Here is a 25,929-nt window from a genome sequence, read left to right as displayed (position 1 = left end):
AAATTGCTCTTCTTCAAACTTGACGGTTTTATTTTAAAGCTGTGTGCCTGATTATTATTATTATTGCAAGAAGATAAAAAAAGTTTTAACAGGAAATATTATGAATAATGGGTATGTAAGGATGTGATGGATCTAAAATACTTCCCCAGCACAGGGGAAAAGCCCTCCAGGTTTTGTGACTACTTAAGTGTCGCAACTTATGCACTCAACATCCATTTTAATTAACAAAGATTGAAATCTCTGGGCTTAATATCGCAAGCCCTTATGCAACGTGGAGAGAAGATACAAGAATATCCTGACCTGCACACAAATGCCTAGCAGGTGCACAGTCTGTAACTGCCCCATGCAGTGAATAGCATCCCATGCTCAGCACCAGAATCACCTCTTGTATGGATGGACAGCACTTAAAAGGCTGGTATTGAGAGATTAAATGTTGTGTCTACATGGAGACACTCAGGAAAGTCAGTTTGAATTAACGTTCAAGTGGATTAGTTAAGCCACATTAAACCCTTATATGGATACTCTTATCCAGAAATTAAGTGTCCTTAATATGGTTTAGCTTAATTCACTGAAGGACACTAATTCTGGATAAGAGTGTTCACACAGGGGGTTAATGCAGTTTAACTAATCCACCTTAAATTCAGACATTTGTTAATTCAGAATAACTTTCCTGAGTGTCCCTATGTAGACAAACCCAAAGAGAGATTGGTGCCTGGTGCTTAGGCCCTCACCAAGACTATGGAAATGATGTGCTCAGCACCTGCTGACTTGGCAAACTGGTACTCCTGCTCGAAGGAACGCAGGTACTAGCAGATTGCTGCACCCCTAAGAGGAAAAGTAGCTCTGCAGGGTACCAGACGGCACAGCTGATCTGGCTTTCACCATGATGAACAACAAATAGTTACGGCTAAGATTATGTCACCGAGGTCATGGAAGTCACAGAATCCGTAATTCCAGAGACCTCTGAAATTTTTTGCTTCAGTCCCAAAGCAGCAGGGCTGCAGTTCTCAGCTGCTGCAGGCAACAGTGGAGTCCCCCACGGGCTCCCAGTTGCCGTGTGGGACCCCGCAGAGCTCCCAGCCTCCACAGGCAAGCATGGGGGACCCCAGCACTCTCAGCAAGATTGAAAGGGGGGAAAAGGCTGACAATACTTAAAATAATGACTGACATTCCTCTGCTACTGGGGCTGTTAGGGAGAGACCTGAGGATGAAAGACCAACTGCAGCACAGCTGGGTGGAGGCCAGAGAACTTTGGTGCCTCCTACAGTGCCCTAAGCAGCCAGGTATCAGGCCTATGCATAAGGTCACCGCTAATAAGGCACAATAGTGCCAATACAGTGACAAAATAGATTACAAACTAAACACAGTCGTTAAAAGTCAGTGAGGAAATTTGAAGCCAACTTCTATTCCCACACCACTCATACCTTTGGGTGGTCATTAGTGTAACAAACTTTATCATCAAAGGTAAGCCCTTTGGTTCACAAACACTGGGTATATAATCTATTGGTCCAAACTAACCTAGCGGGTGTTGCCATCTTGAGTATCCTTATTCCTGAATTCCGAGCATGACACATGCTAATTAGCACACTTATACCATGTGTATTACCATTCCCTGAAGCACAGCACAAACTTCCTGGAGTGCTAAAAGGAAGAGCAGAGGCTGGAACTCATGAGTTCTGGGTTCTATTCCCAGTTCTGCCACTGACCTACCATGTGATCTCAGGCAACCCATTTAGCCTCACTTTCCTCCTCTGTAAAATGGGATACCACTGTTCACTCAATACGGCAGGTATTAGGCTTTTAATTAATTGTCATTTATTAAACACCGAGGTTCTTGATTGAATGTTATATACTATTATAAACTATTATAAATCAAAGAATATTATTTGGGAGTCCCAGTAGGTAACCAGGGTATTTAGATAGTTTGGGACATCTGTAGAAACTACAGCATGCACACATTTTAACCTACAGCACTATTTTTTTGCTTAATATAATAAAATTTGATGAAACCTTGGTTAATTCATTTAGCAGCTGGAATCCGAAAGACTTAGACATGCAAATATAGAATTAGCAGACATCTTTTAATAGGCATAAAAACTGTACACGCTGATTTAAATTAACCAGCCCGAAGTTCTGCAAAAAGATATAGTTAGTGAATTAATAAATCACTATTACTGTTAGTAACTGCGGCTTTTAAGAAAATATATTCACCAAAATCCCCAAATGGCCTCCACCTCTGGTTCTCCCACTGCCTCCTATTTCATCTGAATCTTTTTTGGAATATAAACTCTGTAGTGAAGGGATTATCTATATTGTGCAGTATACGGTGCCAAGCATATTGCTGGCATGCAACAATACATAGTCATAATCATAAACAGACTATCCAACAGGAAAGTGCATCTGTTTATAACTTCATGGGTGTTCATGATCCTCACCACAAGAGGGCCAGGGCTTAGGCTGAAAACAAAGATAGGAGGCTAGTAACAAACAAATTATTGCACCCCATACTTAACAGAGCATAATATACAGGTCACAGGATGTATGTTTTTGTTTGAGGTGCCTAAGAGGAGATGTTCTTTCTATACAAGTGATTCAGCTCCTGATGGATGTACATCATACTGAACCAGCTCCCCTCTGGCTCCAGCACACATGTGATGCACATATCACAGGCTGGGCTTCCTCTTCTGGAGTTTCTTAAAACTTCAAGCTGGCAATGACAAAAGAGAACCTGTCACACTCATTAGCTCCAAGTTATGATGAAAAGGTTGCCACAGCAGCAAGGTCAGTACTTCATTCCAAACGTCATCTGCAGATCATAGAGACAACAACAGTATGGGCATTAGCAACACAGAATTAGATAGATTATAGCTATCGATTGTCCCTTCTTACCAACAGTTAGGCCGGGTCTATACTACAAACTTTTGCCAGCATAGCTATGTCACTCAGAGGGTAAGGTATGATCCTCGACCAACACAGCTGTTCTGGCAAAAGCCCTAGTATAGACAGTTATACTAACAAAAAACAAACAAAAACCACAGCTGTTGTTACTATTGTATTACCATAGACCAGGACCCCGTTGTCCTAAGCACTGTTCTAACACAGAACAAAATGATGTATTTTGCTCTGGAGAGGGCGGGGTGGGGCTGGAACAAGCTATCCTACCATGCAGAAGAGTAGACTTACAGCTGACGCACTCCCTCATGGCTGGGCGTGGCATAGCAGCTCTTTCCCAGTTAGCACTCCCCGGCAACGTTTGCTCCAGTCCCACAGTGGTCAGCCTCTTTTTGTGACTTGGGTTTCCAGACAGGTCATGTTTAGTTCCACCTCTGCTGGGGCAAAAGAAAGTCCAACAAAAAACTCCCAAGGGTACAAACCCTCCATCCGAGCTGCTACCCTCAATTCTGGGTCCAGTGGTTTGTCTATCCTTTTTTCAGGGCTTCCAGGAGCCCATATCCCCTTTTCAGGGGCTTCACGCCACCTTACCATTGACTAGTAGGGGAACTCAGGCCTGCCCTATGCTAGGTTCCAGTCCAGTGCCCCCCATGACAAGCAGCCAAGTTCACTCCACCAGACTCCTTGCTGCCACTTCCCTGGACTTCCTCCAACCAAGCCTTTCTACGGGCTTTCTCCTTACCCTGCCAGAGCCCTCCTGTGCCTTACAGGTCTCTTCACTCCTACTATTGGGAAACTAACTGCAGAGTTCCTCCTTTTCTCCCTGCAGCCCCCTTCCACTCCAAACTTTTTGTTTAGAGTACCACCCAGCCAGTCCCCAGCTGGGTTTCATCACACATTCATTAATTAGGCCTGGCCTACCTTCCAGTGCAACCAGGTGGGCTAACTGAGCTCTCTGATTGCTGTTAACCCTGCACAAGACAAAACACAGTGTTGCCAGTACAAGTTGTGTCCACGCTAGAGTGCTTTACTGGTATTGTTATACTGCCAAGGTGCTTCTAGTGTAAACTTGTTTGGTTTATGTGCTACCCCTAGCTCCATGATGTGACTCTAGCAAAATTCCTGCCTGGACTTTTAAAGGTGCAGCTGTCGTTCTCCTCAGAAGTCTTGTACAGCAGCCAGCCATCAGATACTACAGCAAGAGTGCCATAGAAAAGCCTATGCAGAAGGGGCTGAACATATAAATGAGTAGTGATAGTATTTACTTCTCCATTTTAAAAAAAAGACCTGATTGTGAATATGACAGGAATATTCAAATGTAGGGAGCGAAATAGAAATAGTAGTAATCTGCTTCTAAAATAATTGGCAGAGAATTATAAAATGAACATTTTGATCTTAGCTGTAGGTAACTGGGTGAGTAGCAGCAAAAGGTGTTAAAGAAGATACAGTTATAGGAAACTTTAAAGTAACTGTGCAGTACTCTATCCTGTGTGATGTTCTGTCATTTGGAAAAGCTGACCAAGAAGTACAGAAGAATTATTTCAAAAGAAAGTACAAGAAGGCTACAAACATTCAGAGGGTTTTGGTTTATTTTTCACATCTATTTAAATTAGATTCGTAGCTGGGGAATAGTGCTTATTAAGCAAGTTCTTATTTTTCTAATTTATACATAACACATGTATTTTATATATATAAGGCCCCCCCTCCACACACACACGGAATACAAATAGGGTGTGGTTTTATTTATGTGAATGTGGGCACATTATTAGCATGATTTCATAAAAGTTATGCATGTGATCCTAGACAAGAGATGATATAATTGTGTTACCATACTATTCTATAGTCTGAATATGCCATATGTGTCACAGAAAAAAATTTTTGGGGAATGTTTTAGATTTTTAAGTTATTGAACCTATTTTTGCATCCTCTCCCTGTAAAGACAAATGACTTAGCTACCATCAGGGCTCAGCAGCAACTGATATCCCCTACAAATGACCTAAAATAGTGTGCCTAGTTTTAAAAATACAATATTTTAGAAACCTGATCTCTCAGGCCCTCTGTGATAGAAGAGAGTGCAAAGGTTCATCAGAGAACTGAACTCTCTCAGGACTTTTAAGATCCAGTATCTAACTATGCAGGTTAATAGACTTTAGGGTTGTGGCCATTGTATATATAAACACAGCTCTACTAGGCCATGACTTCATTTTGTCAGTCCTGGCACTCAGGCATGTGTGATATTGTGAGGGGGAAATTCCACTCTTGGGACAATAGAAGGAAATATTTCTGGGGCATTTTTAAATCACATGGCTCTGATTTATCACATGGCAATCACCTCCACATATATTCCTAATAGGTAATCTATTGATGCATAGATGCTTCTGGAATACCGCTCCCACAATATTTAATTTAACAGAGCACCATCTATCCAAGAAACGCAAGGCACTTTACAACAGTATCAGCACACCAATTTTTATAGAGGAGAAAACTGAAGCACAGAGAACATAAGTGACTTGTACAAGGTCACACAAAGAATCACTGCTAATGCTGGGAAGAAAAGCAGGTTTCCTGAAAGCAAAGCCCTTCCCTAAGTCCTGAACAGCACATAGCTGCAATAAACACAACAAAATGGCTAAACCTGAGGCTCAGAGTACTGATCTGCAGGGATCAGCATCTGGAAATATCACAGACTTTGGTACAAGGCTAACACTGTGTGAACCAGAATTGTAATTACATTGTTTTATTTTTTTAAAGAAACATTTATTTTCACTTGAACACTGGAGGAGGCAAGCTTAGTATGGGAATCACAAATATTTACATGTCATAATGACTTCTCATCAAGCTGGAAGAGAGTTCATTCACACTGAGACCTCGGCTTTAACCTTGTGAGAAACAAGCAGCAGAGTCTGCACTAGGTTCATTTTCTTGGCTCACTGACCCTACAGTTCTCTGGGAGCTCTGATCTCATTTTAAAAAGTGGCACTTTTGATTTGTTACACCATTTCCTTGGAAGAATTAAACTTACTGTGTGTGTACACATTTGTGCACGTAAAACAATAAAAATAAAGAGGTGCTCCATCTCCCAAATAAATAAGACATATTCACTCTGGTAATAAGTTGAATAGCAATGATTAGGAGAGTTGCAGTACAAGAATAGTAGTTGGGGCTTTGATACAAAGTAACGTGTGTTTGCACTGAGATATCTGTATGCAATAAAACTGATATCCAGTTAATTAAACAGCCTCCTTGCTAAGTGCACTAGATATCACAGGCGCAATTAGTTCACTTGGTAGTATCACCAATGCCCTTGAGGTTTTGTGCTCCTGACGACTAATGAAGAGGCACTGCTGGTTGTCAGCATGTACAGGGGGAGGCATTCATCTTTTTGGCAGCAGCAATTAAATCCATCAGGGTCTCCTGCTTCATATCAGGCTGAGATCGGAATCAGTGTAGGGGAATGAGTTAAAACAGCAAGCCATTTTAACACTTAGTCATCAGGTTTCATGGCATGTGGGCAAAGGAGTCGGTAACATGTTAAACATGCTTCAGCATCTGCAGTTATCCCAGGGTGAGAACAGAATATTTGTAGGATGGTAAATGTGGTGAGAGTACAGAAATGCATTTTTGCGCATTATATAAAGGGTTTTCTTTTCAACAGAGCTCTGCGTTTGTACAGAAGTGATATTTCCTGCCTAAGACAAGAGAAGCCAGTTTGCTTATCAAGCCATGTTCCCAACACTCCAGTAACATTTTGGGTAAGCTACCAACAGACCAGTAGCATGTATGGATATTATTGAATCTGACATGGCAATTACTCATGAGAAGATTTAGCCAGGCAATTCCAGTCTCTGATTTCTCAGAAGAAGGGGAGCCTCATGGAAAGAAAACAGCTTTTGTTCCAAACGTCGGAGTTCAGAAACCCTCTCAAAATATCCCCTCTTGGATAAGTCACGCTGAGTTGCAGCAAGCACATTCCAATGTCTCACATATCCTGACATCAACGGTCCCAGTTTGTGTCTCTCATTTTAGAATCAAACTAAGTTCCACCCCATCCTGCTGCTACATGATCTTTGGTATTGCAAATTAATGATGCCAGAAGAGAAGAATCAATGAAATGGAGGTTACAGAAAATTTTGATGACTAAAGAAATCAATCTTGCACCTATGTATGTTCTTCAGCTTAACTTTCTTGTATTTTGGGCTTCTTTCCCCAAACGCTGAGCTCCATCAATGTAACTTAATAAATAAATTAAAAATCATAATACTATGAATGGCTATTGCACGCATTCCATCTGAACAACTCCACTTTTTCATCACACATTAATGAATGAAGCCATTCTGCTCTCCTGTAAAGGTAAGTACTATTGTCCCCATTTTACAGATTGACAAACTGTTGAAGCACAGACCAGTTAAATAATTTTATGTTAGTTGTCAGAGACCTGAAGGCCACTGAGTGATGCAAAGTGATTCATGTATTCAGCAATAAACATTTTCTATAATATCAGTTTCCTGGCTTTTCTCTCCTGATGGGGATAAAACATTCTCAGATTTGTACAACTAAATTATTTAGTGTTTTGAGAACTTAGGGTTAAAAAAAAGCCATAATAGCAGGTGCAAATCTTATTCTATTCGCCATGTACTGTATCAGGTGCTTGAAAACCCATGGCCAAATTTAGTGAGGACTTCAAAGTAAGCTAAACACTGTGTGTGCCAAAGGGAAAGAGGAGCAGTTTCTGTGTTACTATTTAATACCTTTGCTTCACATACAGCAACTGCTTGTCTCCTGCTACTTCAAAACTCATTTATAGATGCAGAAGTGATATTCTACTAAGTACAGATAGCAAAACAGTGAGTGTGGAATGTACAGAGATATTAAAACTCACCTCAAGCCATTAAGCAGATGGAAGATGGACCCAAGAAACCTAAAACTGACTTAAAATAGAATGGTTTTTCCACGAAAAAGAGATTTTTAAAAACAAGACAAAGATAGTAGTTGTTTAAAAAAAACAGAATTGCTAAAAGGAGTGGAAGTAGAAAACATCAGTGGGAATAAGACAGTTTAATATCAACTTTTTTAATACAAAGGAGATTAGGAAGAAAGGCAGTACACTACCTGAAATCCCATCTGGCGTTCTCCACCTGAACAAGGAATCTTTAAAAACCTTCACCAACCAGATGGTGTGCAATTAAAAAAAAAAAAAAGAAAGAAAGAAAGAAAAGAAAAGGAGAGAAAGTCTAAGGGCACCTCCATCTATCCTGACTAATGAAAAAAATCATTTTGATAGATTTCAGAGTTCCAAGAATTAATCTTTCACACAATGGTGGAGATTTAATACCAGACCATGGGCTCTGGGGAACTGGTCCGTGTACAAAACCTGCACAAGTTTACAAAGTAAATTTAGCAATCTGATGGAGAGTATTTCACACTGTACTGAGAAAACCCAGCAGAATAGCCTCTTGCAGCAGCAAGGAGAGATTCAGACATGCCTACAGGAGCAGCTGTCCAATCCTTGGAAAAATAATATAACACTACTTAGCATTTTTATAGCACCTTCCATATTAGTGTTTCAGAGTGCTTCCCAAACATTAATTGAATAAAATATTACTACATCCTGTAAATTCTAATCTCCCATTTTACAGATAGGAAACATGAGGCACTGAACAGTTAAGTGACTTGCCCAAGGTCACAGTAAATCATCATCAGACCAAGATTAAAACCCAGGTCTTTAGACCCTTGGTCTTGTGCTTGAATCACTAGACAAGGTTTCCCAGATCATTCTATCGAAGTAGCACTGTACACTGTAGCAATACTATTGTAAGCTGTGGTATTAAGGGGCAGTACTGCACTATTTTAAATTCTGAAGCACATTTGGTTACATTTTGGTTTACATCTAACGAACCACAAAGGGAACTAATGTCTGTGTGGGATGATAAACACCATCACCAGACTAAAAATGTTCCCTCAATATGTGCATGGATAGGAGCAGTTCCCTGAAAATGCTCATCCAAACTATAACAGGGATTTGTGTGTTTTTCTTCCACAGTGTGTTTTCTCCCAGAGTGCAGCCCTTAAGGTCTGACAGACGGCTCTTGAACATAAAGAAGTGAACAATCCTTTAGGTAATCATCATTCATGCCTCCTACCATCTCCAGTTTTCACTCTATGTTAAGAGCCCTGTGTTTACTGATGGATAGCAAAGCAGCCATGGCGCCTTGGGGGCTTGAGATTAGCAGAAACCTACGTCCAGGAACATGAACCTGTAGCACTGGAAGTAGAAATTAAGTAATTGTCTGTTCTCAAATATCTCAATTTCATACAAAACAAAATAAAGAAAATGAGTGGAGGCTCATAATTCCCCAGACCTCCAAGGAAACAAAACATGTAGGGGAAGAATGTTATTCATGAACGGCACACAATTATGATGGTAAAAACTTCCACAGGTGATGCACTTGAGTCTGAATCTCACAACCTTTACAGAGTGCTGCAAGACACATCTATGTCAATCAGCATTTCCCAGATATGCCGTACCAAAAGACTCCTCATGTCAACCGCCAGTCACTTATTATTGTGAGGAACTGGCTTAAAATGAAAAGGGAAGAGAAATCTACCTTTCAGAGGTAATTTTGATGCACTGATAATGTTGTGAAGTTCTCAGATACCTAAGGCGTTGTCTGTACTAGAATCACTTTCCTAAAATTTCCTATTGTTGCTATCATAATAATGGCAGTGGCCCTAATGGAATGAATGTGTAACCCACACACCTCCTGGGTGTGGTGTTCTGTCCCATCTAGTGGCACCGAGACCACTTAAAGAGAGATAAAAAATGAGTCTCCTCTACAGCCTTAGCTAACAAGCAGTTGGCTTTTAGCTCAGGTGGTAGAGCCTCATGCTTTAAGCTCCAGAGGCTGCAGGTTCGATCCCACCTGCCAATGACTGGGGTCTGTCGGTGTAACAAATGCACCACTGGGCACAGCTTTTTAACAGCCATGTAGTCCAAACCTGCTCAGAGTGGGTTTTTTAAAATGCCAACAGCTGCTCTACACTGCTTCTGTTGTGGCTATCACTAGGAGGAGTTACACCATGGTAGCAGTGCTGAGGAAATTTTAGGGAACGAATATAGTTCAGCCATGAGTTTAAGGCAGGTTGTGACACTTAATGTTTGAAAAATGCTTTCAGGTCCTTGAATGAAAGGTGCTATAGAAGTGCAAGGTAGTTAGTAGTAGTATTACTAAAAGGGGTTGCCGTTTCGGACAGACCTTATTTTGCTCATCCTTTGCTTCACTTTCATTCAAATGATTTTGACATCATAGTTGCTTATATATCAGCAAGCCACAAAATTAAACATACTGGACTATGGTGTGATGCTATCATTAAGTGATTCCTGAAGGAGAAACAAGTTGATTATAAAGGTGAAAAATATATACATTTCAGTTTAAACACAGTTTTAATAAAATATTAAGACCTAAGCTTTGAACAAGTAACGTTAAGGGTATTAATTTGTCCTATGGAATTTCCCATTCATTTGGTCCTGCACTCAGGACCACATCATATAGTCCTCTTCATATATTTTCTCAGACAAAGTTCCCATTGACTTCAGTAGGACATCTACCTGGGTACGGACAGAGTAAAAACTGTGAAAACTGTATGGAGACCTAAGGAGTTGGTCTATTATTTACATTTACAGTACTGACTTGTACCTTAAAGGTCCCAGGGGATGAGGGACTCATAAAGGAGCCATACAACTCACATTTTTAAGAATATAGTTCTTTAAACAAGTTCTCCTTCAGCTGTGCCTCCTCAGGAAACATGCATGTAATATCATACGTACTCCATAGGGACACAAGTAACACATGACTGGAATGCCTTCTCACAGTGAAATACTAAAAAAAGTGGTGAGCTGGCTTCCCAACACTTAGGCCAAACTGTGTAATCATTTACTGCTGCCATAAAGCAGGACCACCAGTTGCAAGATGAGGTTAACATAAATAACGGGGGACAGCAAGGGAAGAATAGTAGGCATTTCAAGTGATGGATGCAAGACCATGATTCAGTGAATGATGAGGGAAGCACCATTCCTCCAAGATTATTTCCTTATCCTAGCCAGCGTCAGCTCTTTTATTTGAGAGGCAGTGTGTCCTAGTGGGTAGAGCACTGGACTGGGACTCAAGACCTCATTTCTATTTCCAGCTGTACTACTAGCTTGCTGTGTGACTCTGGGCAAGGTACTTCATCTCTCAGTTTTCCCATCTGTAATATGAGGCTAACGATACCTCCTTTGTACAGCGCTTTGAAATCTACTGATGAAAAGCATGACAGAAGAGCTGAATGTTTTATTATTTAAAAAAACTAGCGCTAACAAGGTACATAATGAAAATAAACAAACCCAATTATGTGACTTTCATCTGTCTTTCCTGACTCCTTGGTCTGTATTATTTCTAATTTAAGGTCTGATCCTACAAACACTTATTACCAAGCAAAAACCTACTTAAGGCAGTAGGCACTAAGCACTTTTTGTAACAAAAACTTTTATTCTTATACCTTTACAAAGTGAGATGTTCACACCTATGGTTGTATATATAACAGTAAATCAAAATAAATGCCTTAAAGTAGATGTTCAAAGTACTGCAATTCAAAACACAAAACCTTACATAAATCATCACAACAGATCTGGCGTCTTGTATTTTTTATTAGTCTAGGTATTTCAGTTCTATCAAAGAACTTACATTTTAATTTAATGCCTATTTGGGAACCATAACTGACAGCAAAACCCTGAAGAAGAGCTCTGTGTAACCTTGAATGCTCGTCTCTCTCACCACCAGACGGTGGTCCAATAAAAGATATTACCTCATGCACCTGGTCTCTCTAATATCTTGGAACCGACACAGCTACAACACCACTGCATACAGCAGTACCCAGTGTTATTCAGAGGGTGAAAGGGATTGCAAAAAGGCTCAGAGAACTCTTCTGTGATACTGGGGTCCAACTGACTCCTGAGTAGAAAGGATCAGCACTTAAGTGGTGCATGGACCTTGTGCTAGTCCCTCAGAGGACAATTTCATACTTTGGGTTTAAAAACATGCCAACACGAAGTATGAACAGAATGTTTTAAAATGCAAATGGAATGAATATATTTTTAATTACAGCATCGGGCACAAGACGTCCTCCACAAATGCATTTCATTCATTCTGCTTCAGACATTATCATGTTCTGAGAATTATAATTTCATATGAGGACCCAACTCCCACTCACATTCCCAAAATTGTTTGCATGTATTACCAACACACACACAAGCTTTAGTTCTGCCCACAAATCTGATGGACAAAAAGAAGATTGTCACTGCTATCTTGGTATTATAAATAAAATTACGTGAATTTGTAATGCACATGCAAAGGGAATAACATCAAGCTAAGACTGCAAATTTCAGTGTTGTATCATGTAACACAATGTTCAGTAAAATAAAAAAAAATCAGTCTATCCAACTAGATATTTTTCTATGAAGCTATTTTCATGTATGGAAGTTATTGGGAGGAAAACACAGGCTTGACTACAATATATTTTTCCTTTGTTATACCCCATGAGTTCTATTCTTTTTCCAGCCTGCTGCAACATTGGCTTTATAATGAGTCACTAAGAGGATAGAGCCAACAAATAGCTCAGTTTCAGAACACTGGAGACTGAGAATTGTCAGTGAATACTCTCTCTAAGCAGTGGTTGTGACTGAATAGCAGTAATAACGTTAACTCTGTTTGCTTATTGCCCCTCAGATGATATTTCTAAAAACCCTACAATCTTTCCAGATTGTGTGCTTCACTTTCAAAGTTGCCTACTATTCCTTTTGATCCTGATTTTAATTTGGGCTCTAAAAGACCAAAACCATGGTACAAAGTGTGTGTGTTCAACTTCCAGAAGGCAATATTTTAGGAATTGCATCAGAAATAGTGCTGAAGTGTGGAGTAACTGCAACTGCACGTTTATTGAAAGAAAAGAGCACTATACTAATGCCACTCAGACACTATCAGATTATAGTGGTCATCACTGAAGTCCGTAATAATCAACAGTAATCATACAATGGTATCTGAAGCACCACAGTATTTCCCCATACTTGGAACAGGAAATAACCGCGACAACTATGTGGAGTCTATTGGCCAATTTCAACTTTTTAGTGGCAACCATTATATGTTATCAAGGAAAACCTATCACTGTGTAGTGTGAGTGACTCCTATGATTGAACAGGGAGAACTTGAAAGTTTAGAGTTAATTAAACACATTCAAATTAGAGGATACCGATATGGGGGGGGGGGGGGGCCACAGCGGGCAGTGTTAATTAAAGACAATCTTGAACAATTGGTTTTTCTCCTCACATACAGTTTCTGTTTTAAGGTTTTGGTTTTGTCTCCACTTCTGATGCTGCACAAAACTATAAAAAAGAATATTTAAACTGCTGAAGATTTCAGTTCAGTTAGTAACTTTTCAATTCTGAAATCTGATTATGAAGCCTAAAAATAATTATAAGATAAATTAATACAGTCACTTATACCTGGTTAATATGAATGTAATTTTTCTATGCACATTTTAAGTTTGATCTCAGAGCACAAACAGGACATTAAGTAAAAAAAATCTTTGTCTACAGAGTCACTGATATGAGCATGTGGCTACTCGATATGTACAAATATCATTGGTAGAATAATTATCCCATTTCCTTTTTCAGTTTAAGTCAAATGTGATGAAGTAGGAAACATTTTTTCAAATGCTGTATGTCAGCTGGCATTATCATATGTATATTCACTTCACTCAAAGGACACCATAAAGATTGTGAAACTCAATCTTTTCCATACTTCTTGTTTGTCTTGTAGATCCTATACATAAACATCAACAGCAAAATTGTCCTAATTTGGTTATCCAATTCCATTCTTAGCCAGCTAAAAAAAACTGCCTAATTTTCTAAGAGGATGTGCATTTACAGCTTCCATTGAAGGAATCCAAATTTGCCAAGTTCAGGCCAGCTGCTTTTTGTTTTCTTGGCTGTAGAAAGAGATAGTACAATGAAACTGTACTTTGAGAACTCACGATACAGATTGCTTTCTATGTTAGCACTGCCTGTTATGTGATGGCAAGCATTCCGATTACAGGCTACATTGCTCAGAGCTTTGTAACTCGGCCATGAAAGTTCATTCTAAGCTGAAACTTGGCATGTAAGATCTCAGGCTGGAAGTAAATAATTAATTTGCCAATGTTTCCGAAATCAGCAAGGAATTTTCAAACCATAGGAGAGGAACATTTTTTTTAAATGGTTAGCTAAAACATTGTTGTGCTCCGATAACAAACTCAGGATGAAACGTGACATTTTTGCAGGCAGTCTAGAATACAAATAATAAAATAAAATAATAATAATACAAAACTATGAAGTGACTGCATTGCTGTGGATTTTTTAAGAAGAAAAGAGCCAGATCAGTACCTGTTTCATTAAAAGTGGTCAGTGTTACAGAGCCCAAATCAGCAAAGGAATTGTCTCTAATACTAATTCAAAGCCTTCACATCTGGAACATGGTTCCATAGAGAAAAAAGCCAAAAAATAAACAAGAACAAGAAAGTTTAATAGGGAGAACTAGATACAGGTTTACTGCAGTTATTTTCCCTTAGGGAAATTAATAAAAAAAAAAATGCATCTGACTAACCATTCCGCAGTTCAGCTGCCTCAATTCACATTAGTCATATATTCCTTCACTGGCCAGCTGAGCAGTGGCCTACAGCTGCCCCTACTGTTTTACAAAAGTGTTTTTGAGCCTACAGTTCCTTACATTTCAAATGTGAGGAAGAGAACATCCTACTGCCTTTGTGTCAAAGCTACATCAGAGACCAAAAAGGCCCTAGAGCCAGAGTGGGTTAATGGGCAGATTCAAGTGTCATAGGAGTCACAACATTTGGAGCACTAGCTGCAGCAAGGCCTCTTTACCAAGCTGTACATAGACGGTATGTTGGCAAGGGAGGCATCAGAGCCAGGGTAGGTTGTGGATAACCTGATTTAGCACTTCCTCTCGACAGCATCTTTCAGTGGAGCTTGCAGTGGAATTAAAGCTGCTTCTGTCCAGCAGAAACTTCAGGGAGGACAGACAGCAACAATAATAAATTACTTCTCATCATCTCCTCACAGGCTACTTACTTGTCCCCTCCTTGTGCCACTGCTGTAGTATGAGTGCTCCCATGTCTTTTAAAATAGCAACCATCACTTCAACCTATCTTTCCGGGTCACCCCTGCCAGCCTGTAGAAATAGCTTCTTCATTTATAATAGAACTCATTGAAAAAAAGATGACAATTTTCAGGAGAAACTTTTCCCTTAATTTTTCAGTTTTTCAATTAAAAATTAGACTTTTGGGGCTTTTGAAATTTGTATTCAGTAATTTTTCCTTAAACAGAGACTTTTGAGGGTTTTGTTTTCCTGTTTTACATTAAAACAGAAAATTAAAACCGTCCTTTAAAATGTTTGGTTAGATCAAAAAGTCATTTTTCAATGAATAATTGTTTATAAATTGAAGCTGGTAAAAAAAAGAGTCTAATGTTTTATGTTTGCTTAGTATTGTACATGCACATTTCTATAGCACGTGAGAAGTGGTGGAAGAAACTATTATTTACACCTCCTTGCACCAGCTTCAATTAATCGGATTAATTGTGACTGTCACACTTTTAATGTATTCAAGTTCAGTCTGAGTTTTGGACAATTGTATGTGTCAGTTTTGAATTTTATTTTTTAGCAAGAATTGGTCATCAATCCATCAAACATTTTTTTTAAATTTTGGCTCTATTAGAAACTTATGGCATAGATCCTTTAGAATAAGACATGTAACTTAGCAATAAGTCATCTCACTCTATAGCAAGAATCCACTACAGTATTAACAGTTATTAATAATAAACCGCTTTTTATTAACAACATGTTAATTTCACTGGTTTAAGTATATGAAATGTACTTTGACCCAACTTTAACTGAACACTTGGTTTTTGACATGCTATTTTTGGAGCTAAAGTTACTAGAAAAAGTCCTCATAAAATGGTGACCTTATCACTTTATTTGCACTCTTCATACTAACAGTATGTAGTTTAAAGTCTCTCTCTTTTTTAAAACATGAATACAAAAAGAAGGAATTAAAAGAGGGAAAGAGAAATAAAGACATTTCAGTATTTTTGACACAAGTTCCACCTTGGAGCTGTTACATTGGGAACTTGCTCCCACCCTTGGTGTGAAATAGCCACATTTAACAACCTTCCAGGCATGCTGCAAAATACATCTATTTGATAGGGCATGTGGAGAAGGCTAAGGGCCTGTTCCTGGAATGAGGTGGAGAGGAAAATGAGCTTTTTGTAAATTGTTGTCTAGGTGGCCAATTTAAGTTACTGTTTCGGTCTGAAAGTTGGTTTTTAATGCTGGTAAGGGTATTATTATATTGTAAATTCAGTTTGGCATCAGGACACCTACAGCCTTTGTATAGGTGACTCATTATTTAAATGTAATAAATAAAACAAATAATTAAAAAGGGGATTATAATATTAACAATTAGTGATGGACCACTTCAAAGGTTCGGAGAAGCACCCAAAAAACAAAACAAAAACACAGAAAAACCCCTTTATCTGAACTTCTGAAAATCATAGAATATCAGGGTTGGAAGGGACCTCAGGTCGTCATCTAGTCCAACCCCCTGCTCAAAGCAAGACCAATCCCCAACTAAATCATCCCAGCTAGGGCTTTGTCAAGCCTGACCTTAAAAATATCTAAGGAAGGAGATTCCACCACCTCCCTAGGTAACGCATTCCAGTGTTTCACCACCCTCCTAGTGAAAAAGTTTTTCCTAATATCCAACCTAAACCTCCCCCACTGCAACTTGAGACCATTACTCCTTGTTCTGTCATCAGCTACCACTGAGAACACCTATCCACACACAACATGCCCCTTCAGAGTATTCCTCATTCAGGCCTGAGTTGCTCAAATCATCCTTGTCTACTAACTGTCTGGCCTACAAGCCTCCAGGTTTGCACTGCAGTTCCTACCCTCTCCCTTCCACAAATCCTCCCTTATCTCTAAAGATTAATTTATTCCAATACCAGAAAACCATTCTGTTCATCTTATCTGGCCTTCTGTATAACACAGGCCATACAACGCACCCAAAATAATTCCAATAGTAGATCTTTTAGGAAAAAAGCATCCAATCTTGATTTAAAAATCATCAGTGATGAAGAGTCCACTACCACCCTTGGTAAATTTTTCCAGTGGTTAATTGCTCTCACTCTTAAAAAATTCATGCCTTATTTCCTTCTGAATTTATCTAGTTTCAGCTTCCAGCCATTGGATAGTGTTATACCTTTCTGTGCTAGATTGAAAAGCACATTATTAAATATGTATTCCGCATGTAAATACGTATAGACTGTAATCAAGTCACTCCTTAACCTTCTCTTTGTTAAAGCTAAATAGATTGAACTCTTTGAGTCTACCAAGATGAGTTATGGCCTAAGCTGCTTCTGTGCTAAAAGACTTTCAATTTTTGCATGTTCTGGTCCACCAGGCATTCTGGGGCACATTAAACTCAGGCGCCATAAGAATTCAAAGTGAAGGTACTTGAGCTTAGTTCAGATGCATTTAGACCCCACAACTGTATGTGTGTGTGTGTGTGTGTATGTATTGGGAGTGAGTTGGAAACCATGGAGAGGGATAACAGAGGTAAAACGGCAAGTTGCATCTAGTAAATAGCAGGGTGGTTAGGGTTTGGGAAGGCAGAAAGGCCAGCCAGCTCATGGGTGGAGTGAACAGTAGCACTCAATGACCAGAGAGGTGCTCCTTTACCAAATCAACCTCAACTTTTTAGAAAAGGGCTAGGACTGAGTTTCAAAACAATGGCACTTAATTGTGTAAGAGCAGGTTCATGCATCCCTAGTCACAACGAAGGATCCTTAATACTGCTAGCCATGCTAGCAGGCAGCACTACACCAAACTGGCTGTTAAATCATTTTGCATTTATGGTACCACAGAATTCTCGACCTCCCTTTGTAACATTCAATGTCACAAAAGCATTGCCAAATGTGCTTATCCTTCCAGCAGTCCATTTCACACAGTGCCCAGAGACCTGACTGCAGAACAATTGTACTGTATGTTCACAATAAGAAATCATAATTTTCCTTCACAGCCTGGGGGTGAATGAATATATCAAAGACTATATCATTAGCAAAATTAACCAATTTTTCTCTTACACAGAAACATTAATCATCTTCTGCCTCTGTTCAGGCTGAATAAAACCAGTCATTAGTCAACAGGAACAAACTTTTAAAGACATATTTATGGGGAACAGAATATCGTACCTGGAATAACTTCAAAGAGGAACTTCCCTGGGCTTTCTTCATTGCCAGGATGCTCAATTACTCTGTTTCCAGGCAGGAAAATAGCACCCTAAAAATCAACAAATAGGATCAGAACTTCTGTCTTGCTCTTAAAATATTATTGATTTTTCTCTCAAACTTTGGTATATAAAAATTATTAAAGAAGGCATCAGTAAATGTCTGGGAACCTGGCTAGGTATGGGGAGGAGTCAGCCAAGCTAACTGCTAGTGCCTCCTTGTGATGGATGTTCAGTGCAGGAACTCCCATAGGGAATTGATACAGTGATCAGATAAAATGGATTGGTACAGGATTAAAAGGAGGCATTCTTTAAAGAAGCCGAGAAAGGGGGTTAGGGGTTCCTGCGACTGGTACAACGTGGAGTTAACCCCTCCTTCCTTTTTGGGCTCCCTTTTAGCACTGGTATGAGGGGGGATGTGGCTGGGTTCCAGCAGTGGGGTGGCTGGGACCAGGATAGGGAAGGAGGCAGCCCCGAGTGTATGGAAAGGGAAATGGAATTACCAGCACTGTACCAGTTTATCTGCCACGTACTCCCAGATATTTAAGAAAAAAGTTGTGACCTAATTAAAACTACAAACGAGGCGTCTTCCAGCACGATCAGACAATTATATGGAGAGAGAGACTCCAGCCAGCTCAACCATGAACAACCTCCTGAGCTGAACTCAATATATAAAGCCCTGGATTCTCCATGGTAATCTGAAACTGAACTCTGCAGGATCTCTGGATTCTGCAGCACTCTGGTATGGCAGTTTGGAGATTTTGCAGCATATTTAAATTAAAAATTGGATTAAAAAATATTTTCATATGAAAATGAACAGTACAGTCAATTTCAGAGTAACAGCCGTGTTAGTCTGTATTCGCAAAAAGAAAAGGAGTACTTGTGGCACCTTAGAGACTAACCAATTTATTTGAGCATAAGCTTTCGTGAGCTACAGCTCACTTCATCGGATGCATACCGTCAATGTGATTTCTCCTGTGATTTCTCTTATATGACATAACTGCATCATAGGGGGATGCTGGAAGTTTGGGCAGCTGTGCAAGGGACAGTCAGGCATAAGGCACATGGGAAGGTCTGAGAGGCAGTTGTAGATTGTGAGAGAATCTCAATAGTGAGATAATTTTTCTGATGATTTTACGAGTAACAACAACAATGATGAATTTAAATTTATCAATAGAAATAAGATGCCATGCAGACAAATGTGAAAGTTCATGCTTTTAGAGTTATTGCGTCACTTTCTGCAAAGCAAGACAACACTGTATTAATTACACATGCTTCACATTTTTAAATTGATCTTCATAACCATTAGAGCTAGAAACATTTTTTTTTAACAAAAAAGAAAGAAAACTGATTCTAGAGCACAATTCTGTGACAAATGGTGGGAAAGGATTGGGTTTCACAGCACTTTCTGCAGGTATATTTCTCCGCTCTCCACCTCCCCCTTCCATCCTGACCAATAACTAATCACTCTCTTCTTGATCCCCCCCTTTCCAGGGAATCCTTTGTATCCTGTCTTCACAGCCAGTCTTCCCATCCTGCCCACTTCAGCTGCATAATGGAGACAACCTCTGTGACATATGCTGAAAGACTTTATTACATATTTTATACCCTTTAGGTAGTACCTGGAATTTTAAACTAAATATTCAACCCAAAAAGGTTATCAAAACCAGTCTCCTGTTTACCTTGACATCACAAGATTAAAAACAGTTTGTGAGATGCACTTAAGTGAAAACATCACTGGGATCTTTTCCCTTGACACCCTATATCTGACAGATACATCATTCCTTCCTATGAGACTTCTTTTTTTCATTTTCATATGGTGTCATATCCTCCCAACTTTCCACGCAAGTCACACTTAAACTATGATGAGTCGGACATCGGGGGTACATTTTCAGAGCAGTAGGGAGAGAATTAGATGAATAATCTCCATTAATGGGAGTTATATGCCTACTTCCCAATACTCTACAATTGCCACAGCGGGTACGGCCTTATCGTCGAAGTAGATGAGAGGCGACTTATGTAATTCACACGTCTAAATAATTGGAGTCCATTTTCCATTGTTCACAATTTAAGAGAACTGAGAATCACAGTGACTGTCATGAAGTCAACTGCATGATTATATTATATACACATGCACACACAGTGCAAATACTACAGTTTAACATCTGGGGTGAAACAGATAGAGTAGAGCCAGGAAATACATAATTAGCAAAGATTCTCTCTTTAACATAATTGTGAATAGACTCCTAACAAAGGGAACATAAGGAAATCATCTCAAGTTAACAGCCACCCTGCTGTGTTTTAGATCACTTGGTGCACTGCATACCTTCACTAAGCGTGTGGGCTGAAAATCCTTATGGAACTTTGACTGAAATAACAGTGTGCAAGTCCCTGCAAGATCCTTGGCCACTCAGTGTTTTCCATTCCTGATCATACCACACACCATAGCCATGCAGGCCTTCACAGATTCAAGATGGACTCAAGTCCTTCTGCTCCAAGGTCCTCATTTTGCAAGGTGTTGAACTCTCTCAACGCCCAGTGAAGTCATTGGGAGATGAGTGAGCTCAGCACCTGGCAGAATTGTACTCAGCACCTCACCAAACTGAGCCCGAGAAGCACAAGCCTTTAATACATGATGCAAAGACTTCTTCAGTTGTAGTTGCACATTAGAATCAATCACAACAGCAGACATAAATTTTTATTTAATAGGGACAGCGGTACACATACTTATTAGCCAGTGCACTATAAACAACAACATTCCTTGCTGTAATTATTGCTTGACAGAAAATACTTTACTGTAATTATGGTTACACTAATAGTCTGTCCCTTTTCTCATTCATACTACTATGCTGAGGTAACTGTATTTACATGGAATATGTTTCAGGAGACCTGGGTTCAGTTCCAGGCTCAGCTACAGACTTCTTGTGTGGTACAGGGTAAATCACTTAATCTATCTTGTGTTTTAATATTTAATCTTAATACAAATCACTTACTACTACTTGTGGAATAATACTTCCTTTCTCTCACCTGTTGCCTGTCTTGTCTATTTAGACTGTAAACTCTTCAAGGCTGGGATTGGCTATAACATGTTTGTCCAGTTCCGCAATCTCATTCAGCATCTCTTAGCACTACTGTAATGCAAACGACAATAAAGGTCCATGTAACTGGACGGTTTGAGCAAATTCTGTTCCTTATGTTATGCTAGGATGAAAGAAATACAGCTCTTTTGCATATGAGAATCTAAAACAATGATTCAACATTGCAATCTGAAACTTTCCACGTGTCAAATACTTTCAGTCTCTCAATCCGAATTTCATTAAATTGGCTTGGAAAATAATTTGTTGGTAGTTCTTTTTGCTCAGAGATTTGGCAGCTCTTTCGTGGCTTCATTACCCCTCCCCATCTGTTCATTTCCCTATCCACATTTTAAAGATCAACCTAGTTATGCTGCTGGCAATTTTAATATTTATAGCAAAAGTCAAACTTTTCTTGAGTTGGCCTGGATTGCTACCTAATCTTTGTTCTAAGGCCTGGCTATTAAAGCTGAACTTATTTGAACTCGTCTCTCTCTAAAGTTCCTCGCAGAGCCCTACAAATGGCGTAGGGACATTTGATGGTCTTCACAATCTACACTAGATTTTTGCTCTCTAAATTAACTATGTAAATCCTTCACTCAGATTACATTATGCTCCTATTGACTGGTAATGCTCATCATTTTTTCCTTGGCCTCCAAAACGTGCAGGAAGTACCACCCACCAAAGGATTAGTTTTAAAAAGCTATTTTCTTTGCGGTTGCATAGAAACAGTGTGCCCAAGTGGTAGTCCCAGGTCAATTTTTCTGAAGGGGGCAATTGAGTATTTATTCATTCAGAGCACGCAGATGCTAAACTATTTTTGTGCATGCGTGTTTTAGGGCCTGAAAAATGCACGTGCAGGTATTTGTGTACATACAGCTGTATGTTCACTAAAGAAGGCCAAGTTTCAGCTTGTTTGAAAAAACATCTTTTTTGTATATACATATATATTTAGTCCTCTAAAACTCACTTTAAGATGTGTTTCCTTCTTTGATTTGAACGTTCTCTTCTGCCCCTATTTTGACTTTCACTCCAATCACCACCTTTTATTCCCCCCCTCATCTTTTTATTATTACTCTCAACACATTTCTTTCAAGTGTCACTGTTATGATTTATTTTTAGCCCAAGTCTAGGAACTTGACCAACCATAACCACATATTTTAGCTTCTTTTCTTCCAGGAATATCCCGGTACAGTGGGGTAGTGTATGTGTGAATGCGCGCACTCACACAGAAATTACTCCCACTAGGTAAATCTTTCTACTTAATTTTTCCTACTCCTTTACTTCTCCTGCTCTGTTTTTTAACTCTGTATTTCTTTTAGTTTTATAAATTCACGATTAATTTTTAAAACAGTGTAAATTTTTACTTTTTATCACTGTTTAATTCAAGTACAAATAGTAGTGGAAAATAGAGGACATCTCTCTAACCAAGCACCACACCATAGTGTCAGTGCACACTGTGTATCCATAGCTATAGAAATTAAGCTGCTAGAAAAAAACCCAACACTGATAACCCACAGTTGTCACAACTGTAACGACCCATGACATGCCAATCACAAGTTGAAATCAGTGATTTCAGTTATTAGAAACAAGACAAAGACAGAAAATCTGACAATGTTCCTGTAAAGGCAAGGATAACAACAGACAGAAGGGTCTGGAAGCTTGTCAGAGAAATCAGAAAAAAAAAGGAAGAAATAAGAAAGAGTATGCTGCCCAAAAACTGTTTCCAAAAGGCGCTACAGTGTAAGTCTGACTCTAGATTGACTTGTTAGTCTAGGATTCTCTGCCTGTGGGGCACCGCATCACAGGAAACCATATTACATTAAACAAAAATCACTTGCTTTAGTTGTATCCATTAAAGATTAAAGGAACTGATCTATGGAAAGGAGTTTATCTTCACACCTGCTAACTTACTTCATTACTGCTTTTATTCACCTAGGGGCAGATTTCTGATACCCTTATACATACTGAGCAGTACCTTAGTCTGCAAGAAGACCCATTTCAATCAATGGAACAAACCACAGAGCAATACTCAGCAGAAGTATACCAGAATTTAGGTCTTAAAAAAAAAGGTCTAGGAGCAGAACTCATCACCTTCTACAACATCTAATTTTCTCCCTTTTCATCTAAATAAATGTATATAACATGTCTAATCTTGCAGGTTTTACTCAGTCCTTGTTCAGGCAAAATTCCAATGGGAGCAGGTTTTCTTCAAACTTCTGCCATTTTTTTTAATTGCTTTCTTCTTATTTCTCTGAAAGATTCTCAACTGTTTACTCTTTGATAATGGCTTCCTCTGTTTACAAGAACATTATATATGTTTTGTTTTTTTCTCTTCTAGAGCAAAAACCTGATACATTTGACACACACTTTTCATTAGAGGTCAAAGATGGAATATCCATATTAGTTTTTGGTTTGTTCCTAATAATTCCTGTTAAGACCCAGAGATCTGGTTTGATCCCATTTTTTACTTCCACAGCTATACAGATCTCCTGAGGGGAGTGTCTTGTTAAAATTTTCTTCCATTAAATCAATCCTATCCATATAAATTTCCAAAAAGAGTTTTCTATTTCTGAGTAGGGACTGAAGGATTAAGCTCAATACATTTATAATAACTGCAGCTGGTCAAAAGTGATATTTTTTTTTTGAAAATATAATTTTTGTTCTGCGGATTTTGAAAAGGAACAATTTTATTCAAAAGCTTGTACAAAAAATTATTTAAAAAATTAGGTATTTTGGCTTCCCCATTTTGCCCCTGAAAAGGGAAAAGGAAGTGACAAGGGGAAGCAGGGGGGAGGGCAACCAAACTAAAAATGTAAATATTATAAAAATCACTTTTGAAAAAAAGGCCATTTTTCAAAAATATTTCCCACCAGCTTTAATTGAGAGCCTTATGCAGTTAATATCTAGCTATATACTTTGGGATCAATCTTTCTCTCATTGAAATCAGCTGGAGCTCTGAAGTTGGCCTCAACAAGAGAAGATACATTCTAACATTTGTTACAATATATTTGAGTTTGTTCAGATCTTTATATGGCAAAGCCCAATGCAATACTTAATCCCCAATCCTGAGAAACCCTGGGCACTTCCTAGAAGTACTGAGTGTCCTCAGGTGCAACTAAGTCAATCTCAGCACCTCACAGGATCAAACCCATACAAAACAATTTTTCAGAAATGTATTTTTCCTCCCTGCTGTATTTAAGCCTACCATTCCTATATGCTAATTCCTTCATGACACCTCTGGCAGTTGCTAACCCAGAAAAAAAAAAAAAAAAAAAAGAGAGAAGGGTTATTGTCACGTTTCTACAAGAAAATATGTTCTACTGGGAAAAAAAAAAACAAAACCTTGTGGTTTGTTTGCCACAGTTTCCTGACCATTAATACAAGCTTTACAGAATTATTCATTGAACATTAAGCAATAAGAGGCCAGACTAGATCATCAGAATGGTCCCTTCTGGACCTGGCATCTATGAATTACACACAGAGTGGCATGCAGACAGGGATGAAAGTAAAATTGAACTCTTACTGGTGCGGGGCCTCATGTGGAAGGGGCGGAGATGGGGGGGGGGGAGGGGGTCAGCATCCCCCAGGCAGCCCATCTGCACTGCCTGGCTGCACAGCGGCGATTTAAAGGGCCCGGGGCTGCTGCTCTTTTTGCCACCACCACCACCCCTTTGGCGGCCCGGGGGGCAAAAAGGGCAACGATGTTACAGCACTGCCATGGCAACGCTTTAAGCAGGGTCCTCTGCCGCGGCAGCGCTTTAACATCGCTGTCGCTTTTGCTTGCCCCCATCGGCAGCCCTGCCAGTAGGGACCCAGCAGGGCTGCCAACGTGGGGCGCAAAAGGGGCAGCGACGTTAAAGTCGGCTGTACAGGCCGGTACCGGTGGCCACTTTTTACCAGTACACCGTACCAGCCCTTACCGCCTTACTTTCACCCCTGCATGGAGAGTAACAGACACTGCACTCCCAGCTAAAACAGAATAAATATCAGTGTAGACATAGTGTGTAGAGTAGGGATATGTAGGGGTGGATATGTAGTGGATATGGGCTCTCTACATACCCAAGGGGATATGTAGTCTACACGGGCTCTCTACACACCCAAGCAAAGCCTCCCATGCTACATGCCTCATGTCTACAGGCAGTGTAGTCTCCCGCTGCCAGTGTCTTTCCCAGCTGCCTCCTGCTGCCGGATCCTTTCCTCACTGCAACGAAGGGTGGGGAACAGGGGGCTGCCGGAGCCTTTCCCCACTGTCTCAGCCTTTCACCGTGGCATGTAACTATGCACCACAGAGATAAGTGTTGACACAGCCAGTTTTAAACTACAGCGTGTAGCTGCACTTGTGCCTGTAATCTCATGCAGATGTAAGGGTAGATATAGCCTTAACAGGACAAAAGTTGTGATTCTCATTGCTTCAGGGTTTGTTTGTTTTTTTGTGGAAACCACTTTTAAAACGTTTCAGTTAAAAACACACTCAGATATCCACATTAACTGGAAAAATGCAGTGGGGAATAAAAGCCTTAAAATGAGAAAGTTAAGGCTCCTATAGAACCATTAACTTATCTACATCACACCATTGTCTGTATCTCAG

The 25,929-nt window shown here is 39.6% G+C and overlaps 1 protein-coding gene and 1 long non-coding RNA gene across 10 annotated transcripts in view; both read right to left on the bottom strand.

Annotated features, from left to right (window-relative positions):
• The window catches only part of ARHGAP24 (Rho GTPase activating protein 24), a 370,658-nt gene that overhangs the window by 191,437 nt on the left and 153,292 nt on the right, over positions 1–25,929 (bottom strand). For all 9 annotated transcript variants that reach the window (XM_043545064.1, XM_043545065.1, XM_043545067.1 and 6 more), the window contains one exon: positions 18,230–18,317. In XM_043545064.1, coding sequence (XP_043400999.1) covers positions 18,230–18,317 — 88 coding nt within the window. The remainder of the gene's footprint in view (positions 1–18,229; positions 18,318–25,929) is intronic.
• Positions 2,065–13,389, bottom strand: LOC122465437. Its single transcript, XR_006290298.1, has 3 exons — positions 3,635–13,389; positions 3,184–3,326; positions 2,065–2,806 (listed from the first exon to the last, which is right to left on the bottom strand). It is a non-coding gene; the product is annotated as an uncharacterized LOC122465437 (long non-coding RNA).

Source organism: Chelonia mydas, chromosome 4 (assembly GCF_015237465.2).
Source record: "Chelonia mydas isolate rCheMyd1 chromosome 4, rCheMyd1.pri.v2, whole genome shotgun sequence".
NCBI classification, from domain to species: Eukaryota; Metazoa; Chordata; order Testudines; family Cheloniidae; genus Chelonia; species Chelonia mydas.
Note: the sequence above shows the minus strand (reverse complement) of the source record. Positions and strands in the feature narration are given on the sequence as shown.